This window comes from Cetorhinus maximus, chromosome 9 (assembly GCF_964194155.1).
Source record: "Cetorhinus maximus chromosome 9, sCetMax3.hap1.1, whole genome shotgun sequence".
In the NCBI taxonomy this organism is placed as follows: Eukaryota; Metazoa; Chordata; class Chondrichthyes; order Lamniformes; family Cetorhinidae; genus Cetorhinus; species Cetorhinus maximus.
In genome coordinates this window covers 40103654-40127929 of record NC_135887.1, presented here as the reverse complement: position 1 = coordinate 40127929, position 24276 = coordinate 40103654, and the positions used below count along the sequence as shown (strand labels likewise).

General features: G+C 46.0%; 1 protein-coding gene across 3 annotated transcripts in view; it reads right to left on the bottom strand.

The window, feature by feature from the left end:
• LOC144684591 (syntaxin-1A) overlaps positions 1-24276 on the bottom strand; it is a 260323-nt gene that overhangs the window by 80122 nt on the left and 155925 nt on the right. For all 3 annotated transcript variants that reach the window (XM_078548570.1, XM_078548571.1, XM_078548572.1), the window contains exon 6: positions 9280-9388. In XM_078548570.1, coding sequence (XP_078404696.1) covers positions 9280-9388 — 109 coding nt within the window. The remainder of the gene's footprint in view (positions 1-9279; positions 9389-24276) is intronic.

Here is a 24276-nt window from a genome sequence, read left to right as displayed (position 1 = left end):
CATACTACATCCACTGATTCCCCCTTATCCACTCTGCTGGTTACATCCTCAAAACTCTGATAGTTTTGTCAAACATAATTTGTTTTTCAATAAAACTGTGTTGGTTGCCTAATCATATTGTGATTTTCCAAGTGTCCTGTCCTTAACAATAGATTCTAGCATTGTCCCTACTTACTGGTTGATTTACACTTCCTGGCATTCCTATTCTGGCTGCTCTTGCAGTGCCCAAAGGACATCTCTCCATTCCTCCTTGGGCTTAAATAGTTAAATTCCAACTTTCATCTTTGTCTCCCAGCCCCATAGCCAATTTTGAGAGGTGAAAAATGGGTTGAGCAAACAAAATTGTGCCTTCCCCAGAGTGCAGAGTGTTGATGATTACCAGCTTGACAAAAGAGAGAAGGGACTGGGAATAGGCTGTTCTCTGGAACTGTGTATGACCATCAATACATACTTCAAAAGTAAAAGGAAATGATGTCCTCCCATCTGGTACTGTACTGCTCAGGTACTCATTTACATGTGCACACCCACTGTACTGTCAGTGCAAAGCAGCAGCAGAGGGATTATGGGGACAGACAAACAAGGAGGGGGGGGGGCAGGCAGGGAGGCAGGGGGCAAGTGATGAGTTGTGGGGGGAAAAGTGGGAGGTAGCTGGGGAGCAGGAGGGAAGGCAGAGGTGTGGATGGCAGGTGGGCAGCAGAGAGGCATGTAGGGAGCAGGGAACAAGTGGGGAGTGGGGGGTGAAATTGCTGAGCAGGGGGAGAAGGTGGCAAACAGGGGCGGCAGGTGGTCAGTGTGGTGAGGGCAGGTGCTGAGCAGGGAGGGGGGTGTCAGGGAGGGCCAAGGTGGGGAGGTGCAGGGCAGGTGGCAAGTGGGGGAGGGGCAGGCGGATGGTGAGAGCAGAAATAGAGGATAGGCAGGTGAGGAGTGGAGGGGAGGCAGGGAGGGTGTAAGGGAGAGGAGAGAAGAACAGAACAAGATGTGGAGAAAGTTCAAAAGGTAGACAATAACCTAGGGGAAGTGATAGTGTAGCGGTATTGTTGCTGGGCTAATAATACAGAGCCCCAGGGTAATGGTCTGGGGACCTGGGTTTCAATCCCACCATGGTAAAATTTGAATTCAATAAAAATCTGGAATTACGGGCAGCATTTTCCCCCTGTCCGGTTGGGGGCAGGGGGTGAGGGCTGGCGGGGGGGGCGCGGTGGTGTTGTGTGGGAGTGGGCGGGTTCCCGATCGGCGCCCCCCCCCCCACCCCAGTTTACGTGACGTGCGCTCCCTGTGCGGGGGGAGGGGGGCGGTGGGATTCCCTGAGCCGGGAGTGTGCCCTTTTGCATGCATGTGAAAGAGCGCACAGATCTCCCTGAGGTGAAGTGCTGCCTCAGGGAGATCAGCTCAAGATTCAAAAGTTCATCAAAGGCAGAGAAAAATATTCCTGACCTGCCCCCTCATGTCACACTGTCACATGAGCTGGGACATGTCAATTTCTTTATATTAAACATTTTATACAAATTTTGAAACCCTCATGAAACCTCAACCCACCCACGGATGAGGTTTCATGTTTTTTCTGAAGGCTGCCTGGGCTCTTCACCATTATTCATTTTAATTACTTTTTTAATGGCTTTGATAGGCCGTTGACAGGTTGGCGGGCGTGCAGCCGACTCAGCTGCGCGCCCGCCGAACTGACAATCTAAATAACATGGGGTGACGTCGGGACGCACGCCCCGTGTCATTTTATGCATCAGCGAGCGGGCCCCACCCCCGCTCACTAACCGGAAAAGCTGCCCTATCAGTCTAATAATGATGATTACCATGAAAACATTGTCAATCGTCATAAAAGCCAATTGGTTCACTAATGTCTTCTTTACATTACCTTTAGGGGTGGAAATTTGCCGTCCTTACCTGGTCTGGCCTACATATGCTTACACCTGCAGTAATGTGGTTGACTCTTAAATGGCCTAGCAAGCCGCTCAACTGTATCAAACTGCTACAAAGTCTCAAAACCGGACGGACAATCCGGCATCAACCACCGGAAATGACAAATGCAATCTCAGCCCTGTCGACCCTGTACAGTTCTCCTTACTAACATCTGGGGGCCAAAATTGGGAGAGCTGTCTCACCGACTAGTCAAGCAACAGCCTGACATAGTCATCATCATGGAATCATATCTTACAGGCAATGTCCCAGACACGACCATAACCATCCTTGGCTATGTCCTGTCCCACCAGCAGGGCAGACCCAGCAAAAGTGGCGGCACAGTGGTATACAGTCGGGAGGGAGTTGCCCTGGAAGTCACCAACATTGACTCCGGACCCCATGAAGTCTCATGGCATCAGGTCAAACATGGGCAAGGAAACCTCCCACTGATTACCCTGTACCACCCTCCCTCAGCTGATGAATCAGTGCTCCTCTATGTTGAACACCACTTGGAGGAAGCACTGAGGGTGGCAAGGTTGCAGAATGTACTCTGAGTAGGAGACTTCAATGTCCATCACCAAGAGTGGCTCGGTAGCACCACTACTGACTGAGCCGGCCGAGCTCTAAAGGACATAGCTGCTAGACTAGGTCTGTGACAGGTGATGAGGGAACCAAGAAGAGGGAAACACATACTTGACCTCATCTTCACCAACCTGCCTGTCACAGATGCATTTGTCCATGACAGTATCGGTAGGAGTGATCGCCACACAGTCGTTGTAGAAACGAAGTCCCGCCTTCACATTGAGGATACCCTCCATCGTGTTGTGTGGCACTACCATCGTGCTAAATGGGATAGATTTCGAATAGATCTAGCAACTGAAGACTGGGCATCCATGAGGCGTTGTGGGCCTTCAGAAGCAGAAGGATTGTACTCCAACACAATTTGTAACCTCATGGCCTGGCATATCTGCCACTCTAGCATTACCATCAAGCCAGGAGATCAATCCTGCACAATGAAGAGTGCAGGAGGGCATGCCAGGAGCAACACCAGGCATACCTAAAAATGAGGTGTCAACCTGGTGAAGCTATAACACAGGGCTACTTGTATGCCAAACAGCATAAGCAATAAGTGATAGACAGAGCTAAGCGACTCCACAACCAACGGACCAGATCTAAGTTCTGCAGTTCTGCCACATTCAGTCATGAATGGTGGTGGACAATTAAACAACTCACTGGAGGAGGAGGTTCCACAAATATCCCCATCCTCAATGATGGGGGAGCCCAGCACATCAGTGCAAATGATAAGGCTGAAGCATTTGCTACAATCTTCAGGCAGAAGTGCCGAGTGGATGATGCATCTCGGCCTCCTCTGAGAGTCCCCAGCATCACAGATGCCAGTCTACAGCCAATTCAATTCAGTCCACGTGATATCAAGAAATGGCAGAAAGCATTGGATACTGCAAAGGCTATGGGCCCTGACAATATTCCGGCAATAGTACTGAAGACTTGTGCTCCAGAACTTGCCATGCCCCTAGCCAAGCTGTTCTAGTACAGCTACAACACTGGATTCTACCCGGCTATGTGGAAAATTGCCTATGTATATCCTGTACACAAAATGCGGGACAAATCCAACCTTGCCAATTACCACCCCATTAGTCTATTCTCGATCATCAGTAAACTAATGGAAGGGGCCATCAATAGTGATATCAAGCAGCATTTGCTTAGCAATAACCTGTTCACTGATGCCCAGTTTGGGCTCTGCCAGGGCCACTCAGCTCCTGACCTCATTACAGCCTTGGTTTAAACATGGACAAAAGAGCTGAACTCCCAAGGTGAGGTGAGAGTGACTGCCTTTGACATCAAGGCCGCATTTGACCGAGTGTGGCATCAAGGAGCCCTAGCAACACTGGAGTCAATAGGAATCAGTGGGAAAACTCTCCACTGGCTGGAGTCAAACCCAGCACAAAGGAAGATGGTTGTGATTGTTGGAGGTCAATCATCTCAGCTCCAGGACATCACTGCACGAGTTCCTCAGGGTAGTGTCCTCGGCTCAACTAACTTCAGCTGCTTCATCAATGACCTTCTTTCCTTCATAAGGTCAGAAGTGGGGATGTTCGCCTTTGATTGCACAATGTTCAGCACCATTCACGACTTTTCAGATGCTGAAGCAGCCCATATCCAAATGCAGCAAGACCTGGACAATAGCCAGGCTTCGGCTGACAAGTGGCAAGTAACATTCGCGCCACACAAGTGCCAGGCAATGAGCATCTCCAACAAGGGAGAATCTAACCAGCGTCCCTTGACGTTCAATGGCATTACCATCACTGAAACACCCATTGTCAACATCCTGGGGGTTACCATTGACCAGAAACTGAACTGGATTAGCCATTTAAATATTGTAGCTACAAGAGCAGGTCAGGAACTAGGAATCCTGCGATGAGTAACTCACTTCCTGAATCCCCAAAGCCTGTCCACCATCCACAAGGCACAAGTCAGGAGTGTGATGGAATACTCCCCACTTGCCTGGATGTGTACAGCTCCCACAACACTCAAGAAGCTTGACACTGTCCGCTTGATTGGCACCAGGTACACAAACATTCACTCCCTCCACCACCGACACACAGTAGCAGCAGTGTGTACCATCTACAAGATTCAATGCAGGAATTCAACAAGGTTCCTTAGACAGCACTTTCCAAACCCACAACCATTACCATCTAGAAGAACAAGGGCAGCAAACAGATGGCAACACCACCACCTGCAAGTTCCCCTTCAAGTCACTCACCATCCTGACTTGGAAATATATCGCCGTTCCTTCATTGTCGCTGGGTCAAAATCCTGGAACATCTTCCTAACAACACTGTGGGTGTACCCACACCACATGGACTGCAGTGATTCAAGAAGGCAGCTCATCACCACTTTCTCAAGGGCAACTAGGGAAGGGGAATAAATACTGGCCCAGCCAGCGAAGCCCACATCCCATGAATGAATTTAAAAAATCTCTAGTGAGAGGGAATGATAAAAGAGAAAGATATCACAGAATCACAGAATTGTTACAGCACAGAAAGAAACCATTTGGTCCATCGTCTCTGCACCGGCTCTCCAAATGAGTAATTCACCGAGTGCCATTCCCCCACCTTCTCCCTGTAACCCTACACATTCTTCCTTTTCAGATAACTGACTAATTCCCTTTTGAATGCCTTGATTGAACTTGCCTCCACTACACTCACAGGCAGTGCATTCCAGACACTAACAACTCACTGTCTGAAAAATATTTTCCTCATGTCGTTTTTGCTTCTTTTGTCCATTACTTTAAATCTATACTCTCTCATTCTCAATCCTTTCATGAGTGGGAACTGTTTCTCCCCATCTAGCCTGTCCAGACCCCTCAAGATTTTGAATACCTCTATCAAATCTCCTCTCAGCCTCTCTTCTCTAAAGAAAAGAGCTCCAACTTCTCCAGTCTAACTTCATAACTGAAATTCCTCATCCCTGGCATCTATTCTCATTAATTTTTTCTCCACTCTCACCAATGCCTTCACATCTTTCTTAAATGCGACACCCAAAACTGGATGCAATACTCCAGCTGAGGCTGAACTATTGTCTTATACAAGTTCAACATAACCTCCTTGCTCTTGTGCTCTACACCATTATTGATAAAGCCTAGGATACTGTATGCTTTATTATCTGCTCACTCAACTTGTCCTGCCACCTTCAATGACTTATGCACATATTCATCCAGGTCCCTTTACTCCTGCACCCCCTTCAGAGTTGTACTCTTTATTTCTGTAGTGATTGAAGGTATAGCCTTTTCCTACTGCCTATCAGGGGTCACAAGATTGTTCTTGTAGACTCCGATGATGAGCTCTAAGCCGGGTAATCCGGGGTGGGGGGCATGGCTTTCTAGTCGTGGACCTGGTTCAAGCATGTAGCTTCAGAAAAAGCTCTCTGTAATAAAGTTATCTGTTTCAAGTAGAAACCTGTCTGGTACGTCAAGTTATTACAATTCTATATTGTCTCTCCATGTTCTTACTACCAAAATGAATCATTTCGCATTTCTCCACATTGAACATCAGCTGCCACTTGTCTGCCCTTTCCGCCAACTTGTCTATGTTCTTTTGAAGTTCTACATTATTTTCCTCACAGTTCACAATCTTCCAAGTTTCGTATCCTCCGCACATTTTGAAGCTGTGCCCTGTACACCAAGGTCTAGGTCATTAATATATATCAGGAAGAGAAAACACTGACTCCTGGGAAACTGCACTACAAACCTTCCTGCAGCCCGAAAAACATCCATTAACCATTACTCTGTTTCCTGTCACTCAGTCAATTTCGTATTCATGTTGCTACTTTCCCTTTTATTCCATGAGCTATGACTTTGTTCACAAGTCTGTTGTGTGGCACTGTATCAAATGCCTTTTAGAAGTCTATGTACACCACATCAACAGCATAGCCCTCATCAATCCTCTCTGTTACCTCTTCAAAAAGCTCCAGCAAGTTAATTAAACATGATTTTTCCTTAACAAATCTGTGCTGGCTTTCCTTAATTAACCCACATATGTCCATGTGATTATTGATTTGTCCTGAATTATTGTTTCTAGAAGTTTCCCCAGCACTGAAGATAAACTGACTGGTTTGTAGTTGCTGGGCTTATCTTTACCCTTTTAGATATGTAGCGGTACACTAGACAGCTTAGTGTACAAAAACAGTAAAAGAGAATGCAAGAGGGAAAAAAGAGGGAAACTGAAGAGTTAATTTGTTCCACATGCATATCCTTGATCTCCATGTTAGGACCATTACTAATTAAGAGTCTATATATACCACACAATTTCCATCTAATCAGGCTTAAAATGTGATTGTTCTTCTACACCACAGATGTTAACATAGTTTTCCTGTTAATTTGCATTAGATCAAGTAACTTATTTTGAATTGTTGACTGGAATCTACATTTGCGGGGTTTTGCATTCAAAACTACCTTCCTTCTCTCAGTCCTATATTTACATCCTACAACAGCTATCATGTAGATTTGGAAATTTGCTTAGAAACACTTAGTTACGTTTGGATGTCAGACTATTAGCTCATAATAAAATGTCAGACTGCTGGTCATCAAAGTGGAATGTGATGTGTTCTGATTCCTAACAAAGCATCTCCCCATGTATCATTGATGAATAACATTTGACATGGATACCTAGACATCTAATAGTGCTTTTCTTTGTTTGAAGCAATTAAGAATGATAAACCCTAGGTCCTTTTGTGATTCCTTAGCATTTACTGAATTTCCAAAAGTTCAGCATAAGGACCTGGATGAACATTCAGCCTATGTCTTTCACAGGGATCTGCCAAGCTGAGAGATAGAGAGAAACTATTTTTATTTCACAAGGTTCTGATGTTTTGGCACAATTGGAATTCGAGGGCACAGGAACCTTAGATATGCCAGAGACGGCCAGTATTTGATGAGCAGAGCAACAAAACAAATCCCAAACGTAAAGAGGATGAGACACGAGGAAAGATTAGAGAAGCTTGAACTCTAAAGGCTGTAAAGAAGGTCAGTTAAACAGGGACCTCACTGAGGTGCAAAAAATATTAATTGGCAGCGCTAAAGTAAACCCAGAATATTATTTCAAATTAAGTCAGGGAAGGAGGATCAGAACACAGAGATCCAGAAATACTGAATGGATACAGGAGGAACTTTCTATCCTTTAAGGATGAAAAGAATTTGCTAGGCAAGGCAGTTGAGCACAAATATTTAGAACCTTCAAATTATATTTGGTGCCTTAATGAGATATAGTGGGGTTACTGCAGCAACAACTTCAATGTGATAGTTAGGGCACTAGAGTGATGGTTCAATTGGAGACTTAGCATCCAGGAGGGATGTGTCTTGATTGGATGAATATCATTTTCTCATCCTCACCTTCTCCTATGTTCTAATTTTATTTAGATTCTACTGTAAATCAAAAGCATTTCATGCTTTTTTTAAAGTGGTTTATTTCTCTATACTGGAAGGCATTGCAGTGATCACAAAGCTGAGATATAAAAGACTCAGTGCTCCCTACTGAGCATAATTTATTGGGATTGATGATCAATGACAAGGATTTTAGACCATGATCTAAAGTGAAACTCCAGTGTAGTATCTAAGAAGTGTTGAATTGCTGGAGGTACTGTCTTTCGGGTGACACTAAACTGAGGACATGTTTGTTTATGTAGATGTAGAAAAATCCCATGGTAATATACACAGAAAAGCAGGGAGCTCCCTTGGTGTCTTGGCCAATTTAACTCCCTCAACTAATATCAGTAAAGAAAAAAGGCTAACTGGACATTATCTACTTTGCTGGTTGTGGGGCCTTGTGTGCAAATTGGCTGCTGCATTTGCCAACAGAACATTTGTGATTGTATTTCAGAAGTAATTACTTGTGAAGCACTTTGAGACACCCCGAGGACATGAAAAATGCTAATAAAAGCAAACTTGTTCTTCCTTTCTATGTAGGATGATTTAATGAGGAACACCCAATGACACAAAATGATATTCTACTTTGTGAAGCCATGTCTATGAAGATTAAAACTGACGATCTGCACATATTAATCATTGGCAGCCAAGCAAGGCACTGTGGCAATGGAACCATATGCTTGCACCCGGCTTTTACACTGTTAACCATGACTCTGACATCCCAGGAGCAGAATCGCAAACCAACTTATTTTGAATGCATGACAATGCATCAGTGTGTGTGCCATCACAGGCCCACCATTTATAGCCCATCACTCGCATCCTTACTGTTTATACCGCAGCCACATTCCCGCTGTATGTGACCAGTCAGTTACATTCCCTGCATATATCTCACATAAGTCAGGTCTTCATTGTATATCTCCCGTTGGTCTCATCCCTCTTCCCTGTATGTAGTCAGTGAGTATATTCCCACAGCCTCTGGTTTATCATGTAAGTCACTGATGTTGGCTTTGTCGTAATTCTTAGTCCCAGAAATGATGAGGTGGTCAGGCTCTTCACAACATTTGAGCTAATTTAAGTGGGAGTCAAACTATGTACTGCTGCTAATGGCCATTATATCTTGTGGTAGACATTTCTTTGGATTCAGTGTCACTGATCACACCTATAGGCAGGCCTCACATTCTCTATGGACCAGAGTATCCTTCCATGTCCAAAATTTACCTACATGAGGTGAGACCCTTGGGTCAGACAGAAAGCTTACGATACAGGCTCCAGCTTCTTTTCTGTAATAGGTTAATTCCAAAAACCCTGATTTCAGACTCACAACAGTAGCAAGCCTAGGTTGTAAGCAGCCTACACATTGAGCACCATATTCTTACCATGTTTCTCTATTTAGAGCATTTATTCCAAGAACAATTCCAGGCACTTACTAATTTCGAGTTGCCGCTGAATTCGTCCTTTGCACCGCTCCCTGTAATCAGTCTGTGTGCCATTGTACTCAGACATCACTTCTACAAATTTACGGGACAGTGTAGAATGCTGCAAGCAAAAGAAACAAGGTTTGAATTGGAGTTGTGCAATAAAAATACAATCGAAGCAGCCATAGTGATAGTGACCTGTTATCCATAACTTGTTCTATATACTACTCCCCAGCTGAGGAGAGTTACCTGCACCCTGATTCTGTCATTGAAAATACTGCCCCAGAAAACTTAATTTTTTTTTCACTTTTATTTGTGCAATTTCCAGTTTTGGAACCTTCAATTAACATGGACCTTGGATTTTTATTCAAAAGAGTGAGCTTTGTTTTCGATTTGCAAATTGTAAGTACATTCTTTATTTTCATATTTGAAATTTTTCCTCACTAGCAGCAGATAATCTATTGCTGAGAATATTTTTAAAAAATGTTTGATTGCAAACAAGGACTTCAAATGTGGTTTCATTGTTGTTGATTATTCCAGCCAGAACTGGAGGCAGTAAACTTAGAAATAGAATGTTCCTTTCTGATCCTAACCACCTTCCCCCACAAACCCTGCAAGCTGCTGCTGCATTTCTGATGGACCAACTTGTTGAGCCACTGTAACCCATCCAGTGAATGGTGAATATCCCATCATATTTCTGACTTGAGCATTGTAGATGCTGGAGACTTTGAGGGGGTCATCTGGTGAACCACAAAGCATACCCATACCCCACCCCTCCCCCCCCACCACCCGCCCTGTTGTAGCTCTGATGTTGATACGTCTGCTCCAGTTAAGCTATTGGGTCAATGATGATCCTAAGATGTTGATGGCATGTACTTGACAACGGTTGTGCTGTTGAAAGCCAAGGAGAGACTTTTAGGAATTTCTCTTGTGCATGATGGTCACCACCAGGTCCAAAATGTTATCCACCACTTCTTAGCCCAAGCCTGGATGTTGCCCAAGTCTTTCTGTGCACTGGCATGGCTATTTCTTCATTATTGAAAGAACTGTGAATGGAGTTGAACACAGAAATAGTCTGTGAACAGCTCCACTCATGACCTCATGATTGAGTGAAGAAGCAGAAAATGTTGGTGCTGAAGACATATTGGTGATGTTTTTTCCAATGAATATTTAGAGTAAGTAATAATTGAGTATATTCATTATTTTATGCTTGGGACCCGTGCACATTTGCTAACATTCTGACCTCTTCCTTTCTTTCTATTATGACATGGTAATATTCCTCCTCTTCCTTTCAGCTACCATGCCCTAAGAGGGTGTTGGCGACCATGGACTTCCATTGGATTGGTCCATCGTTATGCTTGGCAAGGTACTGCAGTGGTTTGCCATTACCTTCTGCAGCATGATTGACCAGGAAGCTCTCTCGCTCTTACCGCCTGCCATAAGGCATATTGTAACGATTTACATGCTGATGATCAACCATGTTTGGCCACATTATGAAGCAATGGTAATATTAATTCTGGTAAATTCAAAACTTGTAACATATCATGGCATTGCTGACTGTTCAGGAGCACGACATAGAGAACACTAACTCAGAGGCACCCAGACTGTATTTACAAACCGGTTAAAGCTACAAATGATGAAAACTGTTCCCACGGCCCTGGGAAACCAAACATTTATCCAACATTTTTCCAAAAGCTTTAAATGGAAATTTCAAGGGTACAGAACATGACCAGTGAATGAAGAACAATAGGGAGGGGACAATAGTACTGTATGCCTCAAACAAACAACAAAGCAATGGAGAGGAATCCATAGCGGTAGAAGTCACTCAAAGAACAATGGTATGGTAAGGTAGGATCAAAAGTATTGGAAGTTAAATGTTAATAAGCCACCAATAAACACTGCAAAGGTAACAGAACAACTACTAACTGAGAATGGAAAAGAGGTTAAACCTTCCTCTGATCAGAATTAGGTGTACAGGCCCAAAAGTAGGGATCAGGAAAGAGTGCCCAAAGAGAATAGTAAAAGGAGAATGATGTAAAGAGGAAGCTAAAGATGACAGCAGAACAACAGGAAACAGGTCTTGAAGGGGAAAAACAGTTTGCTCCTCCCAAGGGAAGAAGATGTACAACAGGCATGAAGTAAAATGCTCGCCAAAGAACCTCACAGAAAGAAGAGAACAGGAGCCAAGAAAGAAACAAAGTGCCATCCAGCTGGGCCCTAGTATAACAGTATCTTTACACTGCAGGAGGAGACCATTCAGCCCATCAAGTCTGCACCAGCTCTCTGAAAGTGCATTCCACCTTGTCCCACTCCCCTGCTTTATCCCTGTAACTTTGCACACTCTCTCTTTTCAGGGAGCAATCCAATTCCCTTTTGAATACCTCGATCGAACCTGCCTCCACCACCCTTTCAGGAAGCTCGTTCCAGGCTCCAACCATTTTCCTCACATCACTATTACTCCTTTTGCCAATTATTTTACATTGATCAGTCTGATCAATGATCCTTCCCAAGAAAGGTGTTTCCTTTCCACCATTTGCCAGTGAAGGCCTTTTCCTGTTACCTGTGCCGGGATTTTCCAGCTCCATTGCAGCCGGGACCTGCCGCGGGCGAGACCTGCCGCGGGTGAGACCTGCCGCGGGTGAGACCTGCCGCGGGTGAGACCTGCCGCGGGTGAGACCTGCCGCGGGCGAGACCTGCCGCGGGTGAGACATGCCGTGGGTAAGGCGGCGCCCCAGCCAGATTTACGGCGGGACCGGAAGATCACGGTGGCAGGTGGGTGCGGAAAATCTCGCCCCTGGTTTCACATTTATGACTAGCCTATCAAAATAGGAAGCCTTCATTTCATTTAAGGAAAGATACCCACATAGCCTACCTCAAAGCTACTGTTGGTATTTTGCCCCACCCCACAGGTAATCCCTGGTCTCTCCACTTAATCTGCAGAATGTTCAAATCACTCATTAGCACATTACAATATTCTGCAGCCTTCAATGATCTCCATTCACCTACTCACTTGGTACTGTCGGTCTATAGCAGTTACCAATTAATAATTTGGCTCCTTATTACTAGTTTTATCAATATTGTTTCAGTCTTATTCCCTTTCGCTGCTATACCCATTCTTTCCATAGCTGCTATATCATTCCATATTATCCCACCTCATTCTTAGCTCTTTCTATGTGAAACATTTCACACCCTCTGAGCCCCAAACTCCACTGTCAGCCATATGTCAACAAAACAACATTTCCAGGAATTGTAGATCCCTCTAATCCCAGAACCTTTCCATGGCATTGCTTGTGTTTTTTATTAAACATTGCAGACTTTCTCTCAACATTTATGTCTTTAACAATCTTTCTGCTGTAGTTGTCACTAATTTTGTTTCTTTCTGGTATGTTTTGTTTATCCTCACCTACCCTACTGTTTGAAATCCTGCTCCCAAAGCTCTGTTTAGTCTCTCTCTGTTGGGATATCTTTATCTGTTTAAGTTAGGTATGAACTTTGCCTGCCTAAGAAATTGCTCCTATCCTAGGAAGCAGAAATCTTCCTTTTCATCTTTCTAACCACAATCCTTCCCTAACTCTAGTGCAAGCAATCTTTGAGGTCTTTGCACTTTATTGAGGAACTTCAGGTTCCCTGTGGAGAACCTCACTCCTCAGGTTCCCTGTGGAGAACCTCATTCCTCAGGTTCCCTGTGAAGAACCTCACTCCTCAGGTTCCCTGTGAAGAACCTCACTCCTCAGGTTCCCTGTGAAGAACCTCACTCCTCAGGTTCCCTGTGAAGAACCTCACTCCTCAGGTTCCCTGTGAAGAACCTCACTCCTCAGGTTCCCTGTGAAGAACCTCACTCCTCAGGTTCCCTGTGAAGAATCTCACTCCTCAGGTTCCCTGTGAAGAACCTCACTCCTCAGGTTCCCTGTGAAGAACCTCACTCCTCAGGTTCCCTGTGAAAAACCTCACTCCTCAGGTTCCCTGTGAAAAACTTCTATCTAAATTTTCCTAGGTCACTGGTTCTCACATAACAAATACATGGATGGTTGACCTCCAGCACAGGCTAATGTAGCTTTGATCTGGTGACACAGCCATTGTATCCCAACTAAACAATATGGAACTGAAAATAACTCAGTTGAGTTTCCAATGTTTAATTACACCCAATTTGTAAGTTCGCACAGCAGAGGTTTTAATTGCCCTAATTGTTCTCTAATAACCTTGTGGTTGAGGAGTTGCAAGAGGCTCTCCCTTGGGTAGTTCTCATTGAAGAAACAGTGTAGCGTGGAACAGATTATTAACAGCCATTACCTGTGCTTTCAGCTCACACCATTTATTGATGATTGGTGTGTGATACGTGATTGTGTTTCAATGGAGTGTTCATTCCAATACCTCTGACAATTCAATCTAAAACTGATGAGAGTGAAGTGGTTAACATGGAATCTCTTGGAGGGAATAAACCCGTGCTTCCGGCAAAGTGAAGAGAAGTGGGCAGTGCCAGTGATTTTTCCCATATCCACAGTGCAGACAGCTTATTGAAGGAATCAAGATACCCCATGAGGTGAGTTGAGGACTCAGTGAGGTACATTGCCTGGGGCCTCTGCAGATGAGTGTCCTTTGAGATGTAACTGGAGCAGTGCCAGCCCAATGGGGAATCAGGAGAACACTCAGGCTGCAGCTAGAACAGCCTCAGAGCTGGAATAGCGCAATCTAACGCAGCAGCTGGTTAGATCTTTGGAAGAAGTAACAGGAAAGGTTCCTTAAATAAGGAGAGTGTATAGCTCCACATTTGACTGAAGGAGCCCTGGAAGGCTGATATTCAGGAGGTTTGCAACAGTCTTGCAAAGCGAAGGGTGCCCAACAACAACTCAGAGGACAGTGACTTGTAGTCCAAAATGAATGAATGGGGCACTGAGTATTGATCAGGAGGGCTGAGAAAATGGAAAGGAAAGCACCAGAGAGTCAGAGAGAATGATCTGAACAAGGAGAAGTGTGACAGTGGGGCTGAAGCCAAAAGCAGAAGTGCGGGAAGACAGCATACAAAGCTGGAACAAGAGATGCTGAATTATGCTGAGAGAATTATGCTCAAACTGTGCAAGAAGTTCTCAAGCAAAAGCTTTCCTGTGCACAGAAACAGTTACTGAGTCTCAGCAGGTCCCTTTGGCAGCCGATGCATTTCGAAAATTGTGAAGCTATTTATCTTTATCCATCCATATTTACGGAAACATCATCAATGATCACGATGGAACCTGTCTCAGTAAAATTAAGAAAGGTAGTCCAGCAAATCGCAGGGATGGAATACTGCATCATCCAGAACTTCACTGAAAAGTTTACACTATAAATGTGAATTCATAAGTGTGCCCTGCTATCGAGGAAATCCAACTATTACCTGAGAATTAATTTGGTCAAATATATTGGTGTCGTGGGGCAATTATTTTGTCAGACATCGTTTCATCAGACTGGCTCTTGGTTTGGGAACAGACAGGTCACAAGAGACTGAAAACTTGCCTTAATTTTTAGAATACATTAGCATTTTCAAAGTTACAGTCCCCATGTTTGAAAAGTGGAGAATAAAAGCAACAACTTCTGTTGCCATGAGAGATGTTTACCTTTAGCCTCATCTATTTCCCAAACCTGAAAATCCATGGTGTTAATGCACCTTCGAACAATAAGCAGTCGTGAACTATAACTCATGCAGGCATGAAAAATCAAGGCTTACAACTCACGCAATGTTGTTCATCGAAACTTGGTTTGCTGGGAGCAGGGGAAAGTTATTCATCAGGTTTTTTAGTCTCCAGTGCTTTCACCAGGTTTACAATAACAACCACTCTTGAGATCATGTGGTCGACTTTTAACAGAACAGATTGTAGCAGTTTGGAACATCTATAGGTTAACAGTTTCTATTAAACAGAACATTACTACTTGGCATAGGCTGTTTCTATTCTGCTTTCTTCTTGATGATCATATCACCGAGGACAGGAATATCTCATTCCCTTGGATTCCTCAGGGAGGCAAAATTCCGGCAGATTTATTTCAGCCTGTTTATAAGTGTTTTCTTTCCCCCCCAATTAATTTACGTAAGGTTTAAATACATTCAACAAAATTCAATCAGTACAACTGGTATTTGCATAATGATCCAAGATAATGAACAATTCACCACAGCGGTGGATCCTCTTGATTGATTTAAACAAAGTAAATTCTAACTAACCTCCTTGAATTTTAACCTTCTGAGCCTGGGGAAAGCTTCGCCTTGCAGTTTTTTTAAACCTAAAAACCAGGCTACTTCTGTCTCTGATATTAGTTCCCTGTGCTCATGACCCAAGCACAAGGGTCCAAGACATAGAATCCCTACCAAAGGCATAGGGCCTGGAACCTCTCAACACAGTGGAGATGTGAGATGTCTATCAACAGCAGAGACAAACTAACAAGTAACTGGTTATAACTCCTTTCCAAATCCTCTCTGCGGGAAGCTGGTCAACGATCCTAAAACATAAGGTTTCTACTCACTCGTGATACAATCATTCTGTAAATGTTGGTGAAACAATGCTCCACCACTATCCCGCTTAAATCAGGCAAGATATCAAGAAAATGGGGCCGTAAGTTTACCACTGCTTCCCCATTCCAATCTCGAATTCCCTCTCAACATTCTGGAAACTTGATGTCAAAAGGAAAATTCCAGATCGATAACTCCATCCAGCTCTAAAAGGCTGCTGAGCCACGCTGAAAATTTTCATTCCATCAATTTAATCATTTAAAATGTTTATCTCAATTTTTGCAGCGCCAGTGAGAGTGTTTAATCGCTATTGGGTGTAGAGTCTCTCAACTCTTGTCAGCCAGTTCGCCTGCTCCATTATTACTTAGTCACTGCACAGATCAGCATTGTGTGTGTTGCAACCTGCAGCTTTGATGTCTGCTGTGACTGTGCACAGCACTGAGGACCCAATGCGCTGAAACAAGACCATCTGTCACTGAAGGACAGTGCAGCCATGAGAATGACAAAATAATTACCAGGAAAATACTGATTTATGTAGGACAACTGCACTGTGATTTTATCACCAATCTTTGCAACATAATAGACAGATCTAGCAGCATAAATCTCTAACAACAGTCTCCAACCCAACACAAAATGTGCCAACGTGTTCTTGAATTGCAATGGTGCCAGAGGGTCAGACATTGAACTTTCACCTCCCAAGAGAGGGCTATATACCAGCATTTCACCTCCAGGTAAAGTCAGACATTGGCCTTTCACCTCTGGTGTCCAGTATTGAATTGAAGTTTTAATGAAAGCCTCATTGGCAAAGATGGGACAATTTAAACCAATTGATCAAAAAGAAAAACACTGCATACTAGAAATTGGAAATAAAAACACTCAGCGGGTCAGGCAGCATCTGTCAAGAGCACAAGTCAATGTTTCAGTTGTGGGATCCTTCTTAAGAACAGAGAGGGTCAAATGTAAAATGTTGACTAATATTCTCCACAAATACTGCCTGCTACAAATGTTTTTAGAATTTTTTTTAATGTTTTAAACTTAAATTGATGCTAGGCTAGCGGTTACACTCAGACACAAGAATATCTGAGATAAATGAAAATGTCACATTGGTGCAGAACAAAATGCTTTCCAGCTGTTTAAAGGACTTTATTCTTTATCTAATCTTTACTGTCTATGACCTGGGAATATTTGATGACTCAATGTAGACAGAGCTTTGTCTAGTATGTAATTCATGCTGTCTCTGACCCAGGATGTATCTAACTCTGTTCTGGGAATGCGTGTGCAATCCTGATCATGCCCAAACACAAATTTAACCCTTTCAGTGCTCCATTCCACTGATCTAAACTCTCCATTGTCCAAACAAGGGCCCGAATTTCCGCAGAGTTGTGGAGACTCCACACCTTATCCAAAATGACACCAAGACTTCAGATCCAGAAATCCCACACCCATTTCCAACAGATCCTATTTTTGCTGGTAGCGTAAAGAGGATGGCATGTGATTCTCACATAGGGGAAACTCGAGCCCAAGGGGGCCACCAGAGCTCAGAACTGAGTTCAAACAGACTCCATTTTTGCTGGAGTCAGGGCTTTAACCTGCAGTGTGTGACTTATGATTTTTAAGAGTAGACATGAATACTTGTTAAAGGTGGATAAGTTCTGTGGGACTGCCAAGCTGTCAAGTTATTTGATCACCAGCTCTTTAAATTTTGAAAAAATAAACAGCCTGCCTGTGCCTGAGTTGAAAAGAATTAGTGCTTGCAATGTCAACAGTCGTTTGTTGACATAACCCAAGGGTTATCATTATAGTATTATTACTGTTTTGCTGTTTCCACAACCATTTCATTATCATAGTGGGGGGGTGGGGGGGGCTTTAATTTCATAGTTTGATTTACAGCTCTAAGAGGTTATTAAGGGGTCAGCTATCTTTGATGTGGGGCTATGAATGCAATTGTTTGTTTTTATAATGAATTAAGTACTTGAGGGGATTTAAATGTAGAATGGGCTTTTAGCAGAGTTTTTTGTTAACATAGTGAAACCTGCAATAGATGCTTAGAACTTTATTTTATTTCATTTCAGCATGGCTCCTGAGGTCTGTCCATGGTGGATACTGAATGAGTTGGTATGGAGGGTGTAAGTGCAAAAGGTAGTGGGTAAGGATCATTTGTTGGCATAAGTTGGCATAGGGGCTATAGGTGGCCATGGGGATGAGTGGGGGCATAGGTTGGCAAAGAGGATATGAGGGGCCCTGAGAGTGGGTAGAGGGGCATGAGTTGACATATATGGAGCATGGGGAGGGGGTGAGACAATGAAGGCTTGAGGGCTGAATATGTAGCCAGCAAACTGGGAAGAAGTCCCAGAGTGCCGAAGTGGGCCTTTTAATAAGGCTGCCTCAGCACTTGGCAGTCCCTGTGACTGCCTCCAAACTGTTTCCAGGGGCAGCTGGCACACACTGCCCTCCCCTCCCACCACCATCACGCCCGCCCCATCCCGCAGAACGAAAATCCCATTATTCAGGGCACATTTTGCTGAGAGGGTTTGGCAAGCCTGGAAATTTCCCGACTCTGCACACCTGCCTCAGGAGTGAAAGTCCGGGCCTAGGTGTTTGAGAAAATTTAGAAAATGCTCTCATGTTACTTCCTTTTGAAAAAGTGCTGCGAGTTTTACAAACAGCACTGGATTTTCCTTTCTAATTATAGCTATTCAACCTTTCCAAGTATTAAGAATTGTCATCGTTTTCTTTCTGTGACTGAATCTCACACTCCTCCTAATTTTAATTCTCCCAGCCCAGTGTTTTTTTTTTGCAAATTAGACAGAGTGATTTGCAGCTTCAGGCATTGTAACATGGACAGATCTGTGACGTGTGTGACAGTGGTAGCACAGAAAGAGATGTGCACCAACGAGAAAGCCACACATAATCCACAACCTAATGCACTACAAACTTTGCCTAATTTACAAAAACAAATACTGGGCTGGGAGTGATACAAAATATCAGATATAGGAGGGGTGTGCGCTTTACTATACAAATAGTAAGTGATAACAAGTTGTAATACTTGGAAAAGACTGAATAACTACAATTAGTGTTCTGTCACTACACAACTACAGGCTCTGTATACCAAAAGCAGTTGACCATTGCAGGTAGTTTGAAGGCTGTGACTGAAGACACCCGGTACTTTTAGAGAAACCAGGTGGGTTGGAACATCACGATGAACCTTCCTGAGTAAAATAGTTCACATAGTCTCTCAAAAATGGAGGGCAGAATTTTCTGGCCCCGTTGGCGTTGGGCGTCATGTTGGGCAGGGCAGGGGCAGGGGGACACAATATGGCGAGAAACCCATAAATCGGCTTTACGCCGTTGTGAAACCAGTTTGCAACCATCTGCTCCAGCCGTCAATGGCAGGCCACGTCTCCTGCCGCTGGACGTCGGTAGAATCATTTTAATACATTTGCATCTAATTAAAGGCCCTGCTCACTGGAATCATCCCCTCATGTCAAATTTACCGCCCACGTCGCGTGACTTCAGAATGGCGTGCTTCACGACTGCCTTTAGAAGGTGTGCGCCTGGCGACCTGAACTTCGAGGGGAACTCGGAGGTGAGTGCATGCAACCTTGCGCAGCGCTCGTGGCATCACCCGTAAGACATCAAGGATGAGGCATTCACAGTGCGGGGGAAGGGGTACAGACAAGCCGCTTTGTCCCGGCTGGCTTGCAGTACAGTGCCGGGGCAAGTGCTCCAGTGTGGGTCAGGCCAGGTTGGGGGTGTGGTGGGAGGCAAGGCAGAACAGGCAGACTGAAGGAAAGACTCAAGGACATGCCGGGGAGGTGGTGGATGGTGGTGGATGGGGGTGGAGGGGGTGACGGGGGTGGGTGAGGGAAGCGGCCACGCACTTGGAAAAGCTTGTCAAAAGTGAGCATTCTTCCGCAGCTGAGACCATTCAGCATCAGCTCCATTGACATACTTGGAGTCGGGCCTCTGAAGCTTTTCTGCCCACTCAAACAACACAAAAGCATGAAAGTGTCACCGAATACTCCAGAACTTTTCGCCCCTCGGGCTCATACTGCAAATTAATGTGCGTTTTAGGGGGCAGCAAAGCAATTGGCCAAATGGGCAAGTTGTACAATCCCCTTGCGAAAGGCGGCCATGGTGCAGTCACTGGTGGACGCGCTCACAGCCTCTTGCAACGTCTTTATTAAGGTTTGGACTGGTATCCGTCATGTTTCAAACTAACAGTGCAGCCTTGCAGTGCGGGTTAGGAGAATGCCTGCACCTGAGCTGAGGGCACAGCCTGCAGTCCAGTGGCCAAAACTGCCGCCAATCGGTCAAGTGCAGTGGGACAGAGGCGGGTGGGGTTTCGGACAGCCAAAGGGCACACTACACACTGGCCATCCAAATGGTGGCCAGCACTCTCCTGCATGCGTGAAGGGGCCTTCGACTTAACCAAGTTCTTAGTACACCCATGCTAACCCACGTGTCTCTTTCTTTGATCCTGCAGGAGAAGAACATCAGGATCATGGAGCCTGGTGATTTAGTGGTATGCCTCATGGCTTACAGAGACCAGAGAAGAAGAGAGTGGCAGAGGTACCAGGCTCAGCAAAGGGAGGAGCACTTTCATCAAGATGAAAGGGTGGCAGGGCCTGCTGTGCACAAGGCTTAAGATCCACAGTGAGCCATCGCTCATAGGTGTCTCGCTAGACCCAGGGTCTATAGACCGGGTCTATAGGCGCCTGTCATTCCTGCAGATGACTGAGAACCAGTGTCACCAAAGACTGTGCAGGCCTTGGGAACAAGGTGGTCACATATGCCATGTGCTGCAGGATTTGGCGCCACAGGGGCATGGAGGGCATCCACTGCCAGTGGCCATGAAAGCTCAATTTTCATGCCAGTGGCTCCTTCCACGGCTCCACAGGTGACCTATGTGGGATCTCGCAAGCCTCCATGCACAAGGGCATCCAGGAGGTCATGGACGCCATCTTTGTGAAGGCACAGAATTTTGTGCATATAGACTGGGACCAGGAAAGCCAGGAAGCAAGACCACTGGGATTTTCACAGATCTCAGGTTTTCCACAGGTGGAGGGTGCCACTGAATGCGCTCGCATGGCGCCTAGATCTCTATGGCAACAAGCAGTCAACTACGTCAACCACAAGGGCCTCCACTCGCCGAAAATTCAACTGGTGTGCGACCACCATAAACATATCCCACAGATCTGCGCACAATTCCCATGGCTCCTACATTCTTAGCAGGTCTCAAGTCCCTGGCATCTTCCAGGGTCCAGCAAGGCTGCAGGGTTGGCTCCTCAGGGACAAGGGCTACCCACAGAGGACGTGATTGATTACGCCCGTACGGTAGCCTCAGACGATATAACAAGGCTCATGCCATGACCTGGACTTTGGTGGAGCAAATGATAGGAATTTTGAAAACGAGGTTCCGGTGCCTTGGCAGGTCTGGTGGAGCACTGCAATACAGTCCATCGAGGGCGTTGCGCATCATCGTCGCTTACTGCACGCTCCACAACCTGATGCTGCAACGGGGGGGGGGAGGACCTGGCTGAGGAGGAGATGGAGGAGCTGCACGTATCCTCCAAAGAGGAAGATGTCGAAGGGGATGGCGATGACGCCACTGCACTGGCCAGATGAGGCAGATGCACTCGGGAGGCTCTCATGGTGGCAAGATTCATGGAGAATGATGACAAGATGCAGTGAGGTCAGTCCTGACATCTTCACCTTGCATCTGTGAATGTTTGACTCCTGTGTGGCTGATGGAAATGCACATACCCTCAGTGCTCAGGCTCATGTCATGGAGATGCAGTGGAGGTCCTAATAGTCGCTAGATTCCAGGAGGATGATGACGATATGCAGTGAGGACACTCCATAGATCTTCACATTGCCTCTGTGAATGTCTGACTCCTGTCTGGCTGAGGGCAGCTTGCCTGTGCTCTGTGATCAGGGTCCTATCATGGAGATGCAGCCGTTAAACTTTAAATGCACCTGATCCTTTGTCAGCCTTCAGCACCTGTCCCCTTCAGGAGCACACCGTCACCGGTCACAGATACTGAAGAGATGGGGGGCAGCCCAACCTTAAAGTTGCTGAGAGCACACAGAGAGAATGACAGAACTCTGTGACGCCTGCCCACAACACTCTGGCAGCAATGACCAGCACCATCGAGGTGCAGGCATCACCAATGTGTCCAATGAGTATGAGGCTGGACCACCACTTTGGTCTGAAGGTTACACACTGCACAGGGAAGAGGCCCTGGACTGAGACACCTGCCTTTAGCTTGTGCAGGAACCAAGGTTTCACATCTGAGTGACACAAACACTGCTCATCATAACAAGGAGCCATGGGCAAGGAGACAACTTTGGGAGTTTATTTACAATCGTGAACATTAAGTACAAGTGATTAACACCCATGCCCAGGCTGTGCAACTATATCTTCTTCATTGAGGTGTCAGCTGTGGTTCAGTTCATAGCACCCTTGCCTTTGAATCAGAGGGTTGTGGGTTCGTGTCCCACTCCCGGAAACCAAGAACTGTGATTGTACTCGATAGAGTTGCAATCTGTGACTGTTGATAACTCGAAAGAATTATATCTTCTTCATTTTCCTAACCCTGCCACTACGTCTTGGTGCTCCCCCAATATCCAGAGCAGAAGTGGGGGCAGCCTGCTGACTGCGACGCCCTGTCTGTGATGACCTTGACGGGTGTCCTTGGAGGGCCGAGACTTGGAGGGCCCCAGCCTGCTTTTGGGGTCCTGCCGTGTGGCAGTGGCAGCCTCCTCGGCCTGTGGCACTGGAGCTGCTGAAGTTACAGGAAGAAACGATTCAGATGGACCGGACACTCCAGGGGTCACCTGGGTGGGTGGCCCTGGGGTGTGCACCTGCTGACCCTCCTCCCTATAGGTGCCTGAAGGCCCCTGGCTGACTTCTTGTGAAGAAGGGGAAGCCAGATTGAGATCCAGCTGACCCGCACCCCTCTCGTGTTGACACTGACTCCGTCAGCGATGGAGTTCAGCCCATGCAGAAGTACAGGACTGATATCTGGGCCAAGGTCTCCATGGTGGCCTCCAGCCTACCAGTATTGACCCCGGTGCGTTAGCATGCCAGCACTATCACCTCAGACTGAAGGCGGATGGACTCCTTCATCGTGCCTTGCAATCTGAGGAGTGCAGCGGACATCCCTTCCTGATGTTCCTGAGCTTGCCTTTGCAGCTTTAGTAACTGAGTTATGACCAGATTTCTGGCCTCCAGCAGTCCTCCAAGTGCCGGAAACCTGGGAAGTCCCTGCCACCATCTGCTGTGGATCAGACGGTGCAATGTGCTCACCAGATTGTGACCCCAAGGCTACTCTAGAACTAGGTCCCACCGAGGTGTGTGTCTGCGCTGGTGGAGGGTGTGGGTGAGCGCTATGATGGGTCTTCAATTAAGGTGTCATCAGATTCTTCTTCTGTGGTGTCTTCAGGGCTAAAGTCGAGGACCTGGGTCATGGGCCCCCTCAGCTGCTTCCCAGATGTGCCTGCGAAAGCAAAGAGAGATAATTAGTACATGGCAGGGGATTCACTCACAGCATGGTTGTATGATGGATGTTGCACTGCTGGATCCTCACTTGGTTGAGCACCACCGAGCTCACCGTCAGCACAGGAACAGCCCAGATCATTGCCTGCCAGCTGGATGGCTCTATTTTCAAAGTCTGTGAGGACCTTGATGTCGGTCATTCCTCCACTAGACTGCGACCTCTCCCAGTTTGTCCTCCATGAATACGGATGGAGAGTGCGTAAGCAGGACTTCTGCCAGGCCAGCCGATAAGGATGCCTGGCATGTGTGGGTGGTGAGTAGTGCCATGGACAGGATGAAGACACAATCCTCAGGACAGATGAAGGTGTGTGGGAGAAATTGAATAGTGATGTCCCTTGAACCGGCAGTGAGTGAGATTCTTGCAGATGTGTGATGGGCTTGTGAGTGTGAGTTGAGAGTGATGAGAAGAGTAACTTACTCTGGTGGAACGGAGGAAATCATTCATCCTCTTTCGGCACTGGGTGGCTGTCCTCTTTTGCAGGGCGTTGGCACTGACCACCACTGCCACCACCTCTCATGTTGGATTGGTGACCTTGCTTGCTAGTCTTCGCCCAGAGTGGGGGTAGAGGGCTTCCTGGTGGGCCTCCACATCATCCAGTAGGCACCTGAAGGAGGCGACGCTAAACTTGGGGCTGCAGGTTTCCTCCCTTTGGCAGCCATAACTTTGCAGCAGCTTCCAATGCCTTAGAGAGAGCTAGCTCTGTGCAGGGACACCCTTTAAATATGGCGCCCAGATTACTGAAGACCTGAAGTGACGGCGGGGCAGGCAAATCAGAGGCATCCTGCCAGTGACCTGGCGTGTTTCCTGGGAATGCATTATTAATGAGGTGGGATGCACTGGGAATGGGACAATACGGCACAAAAAGCTGCCATTGCGGCTGGTGGACAAAATGTAGCATTTCCCACCCACAACCGCACTTTGTGAAAATCTGGGACGATTCCACCTGAAGAAACCGTATCAACTTTGTTAAAATGG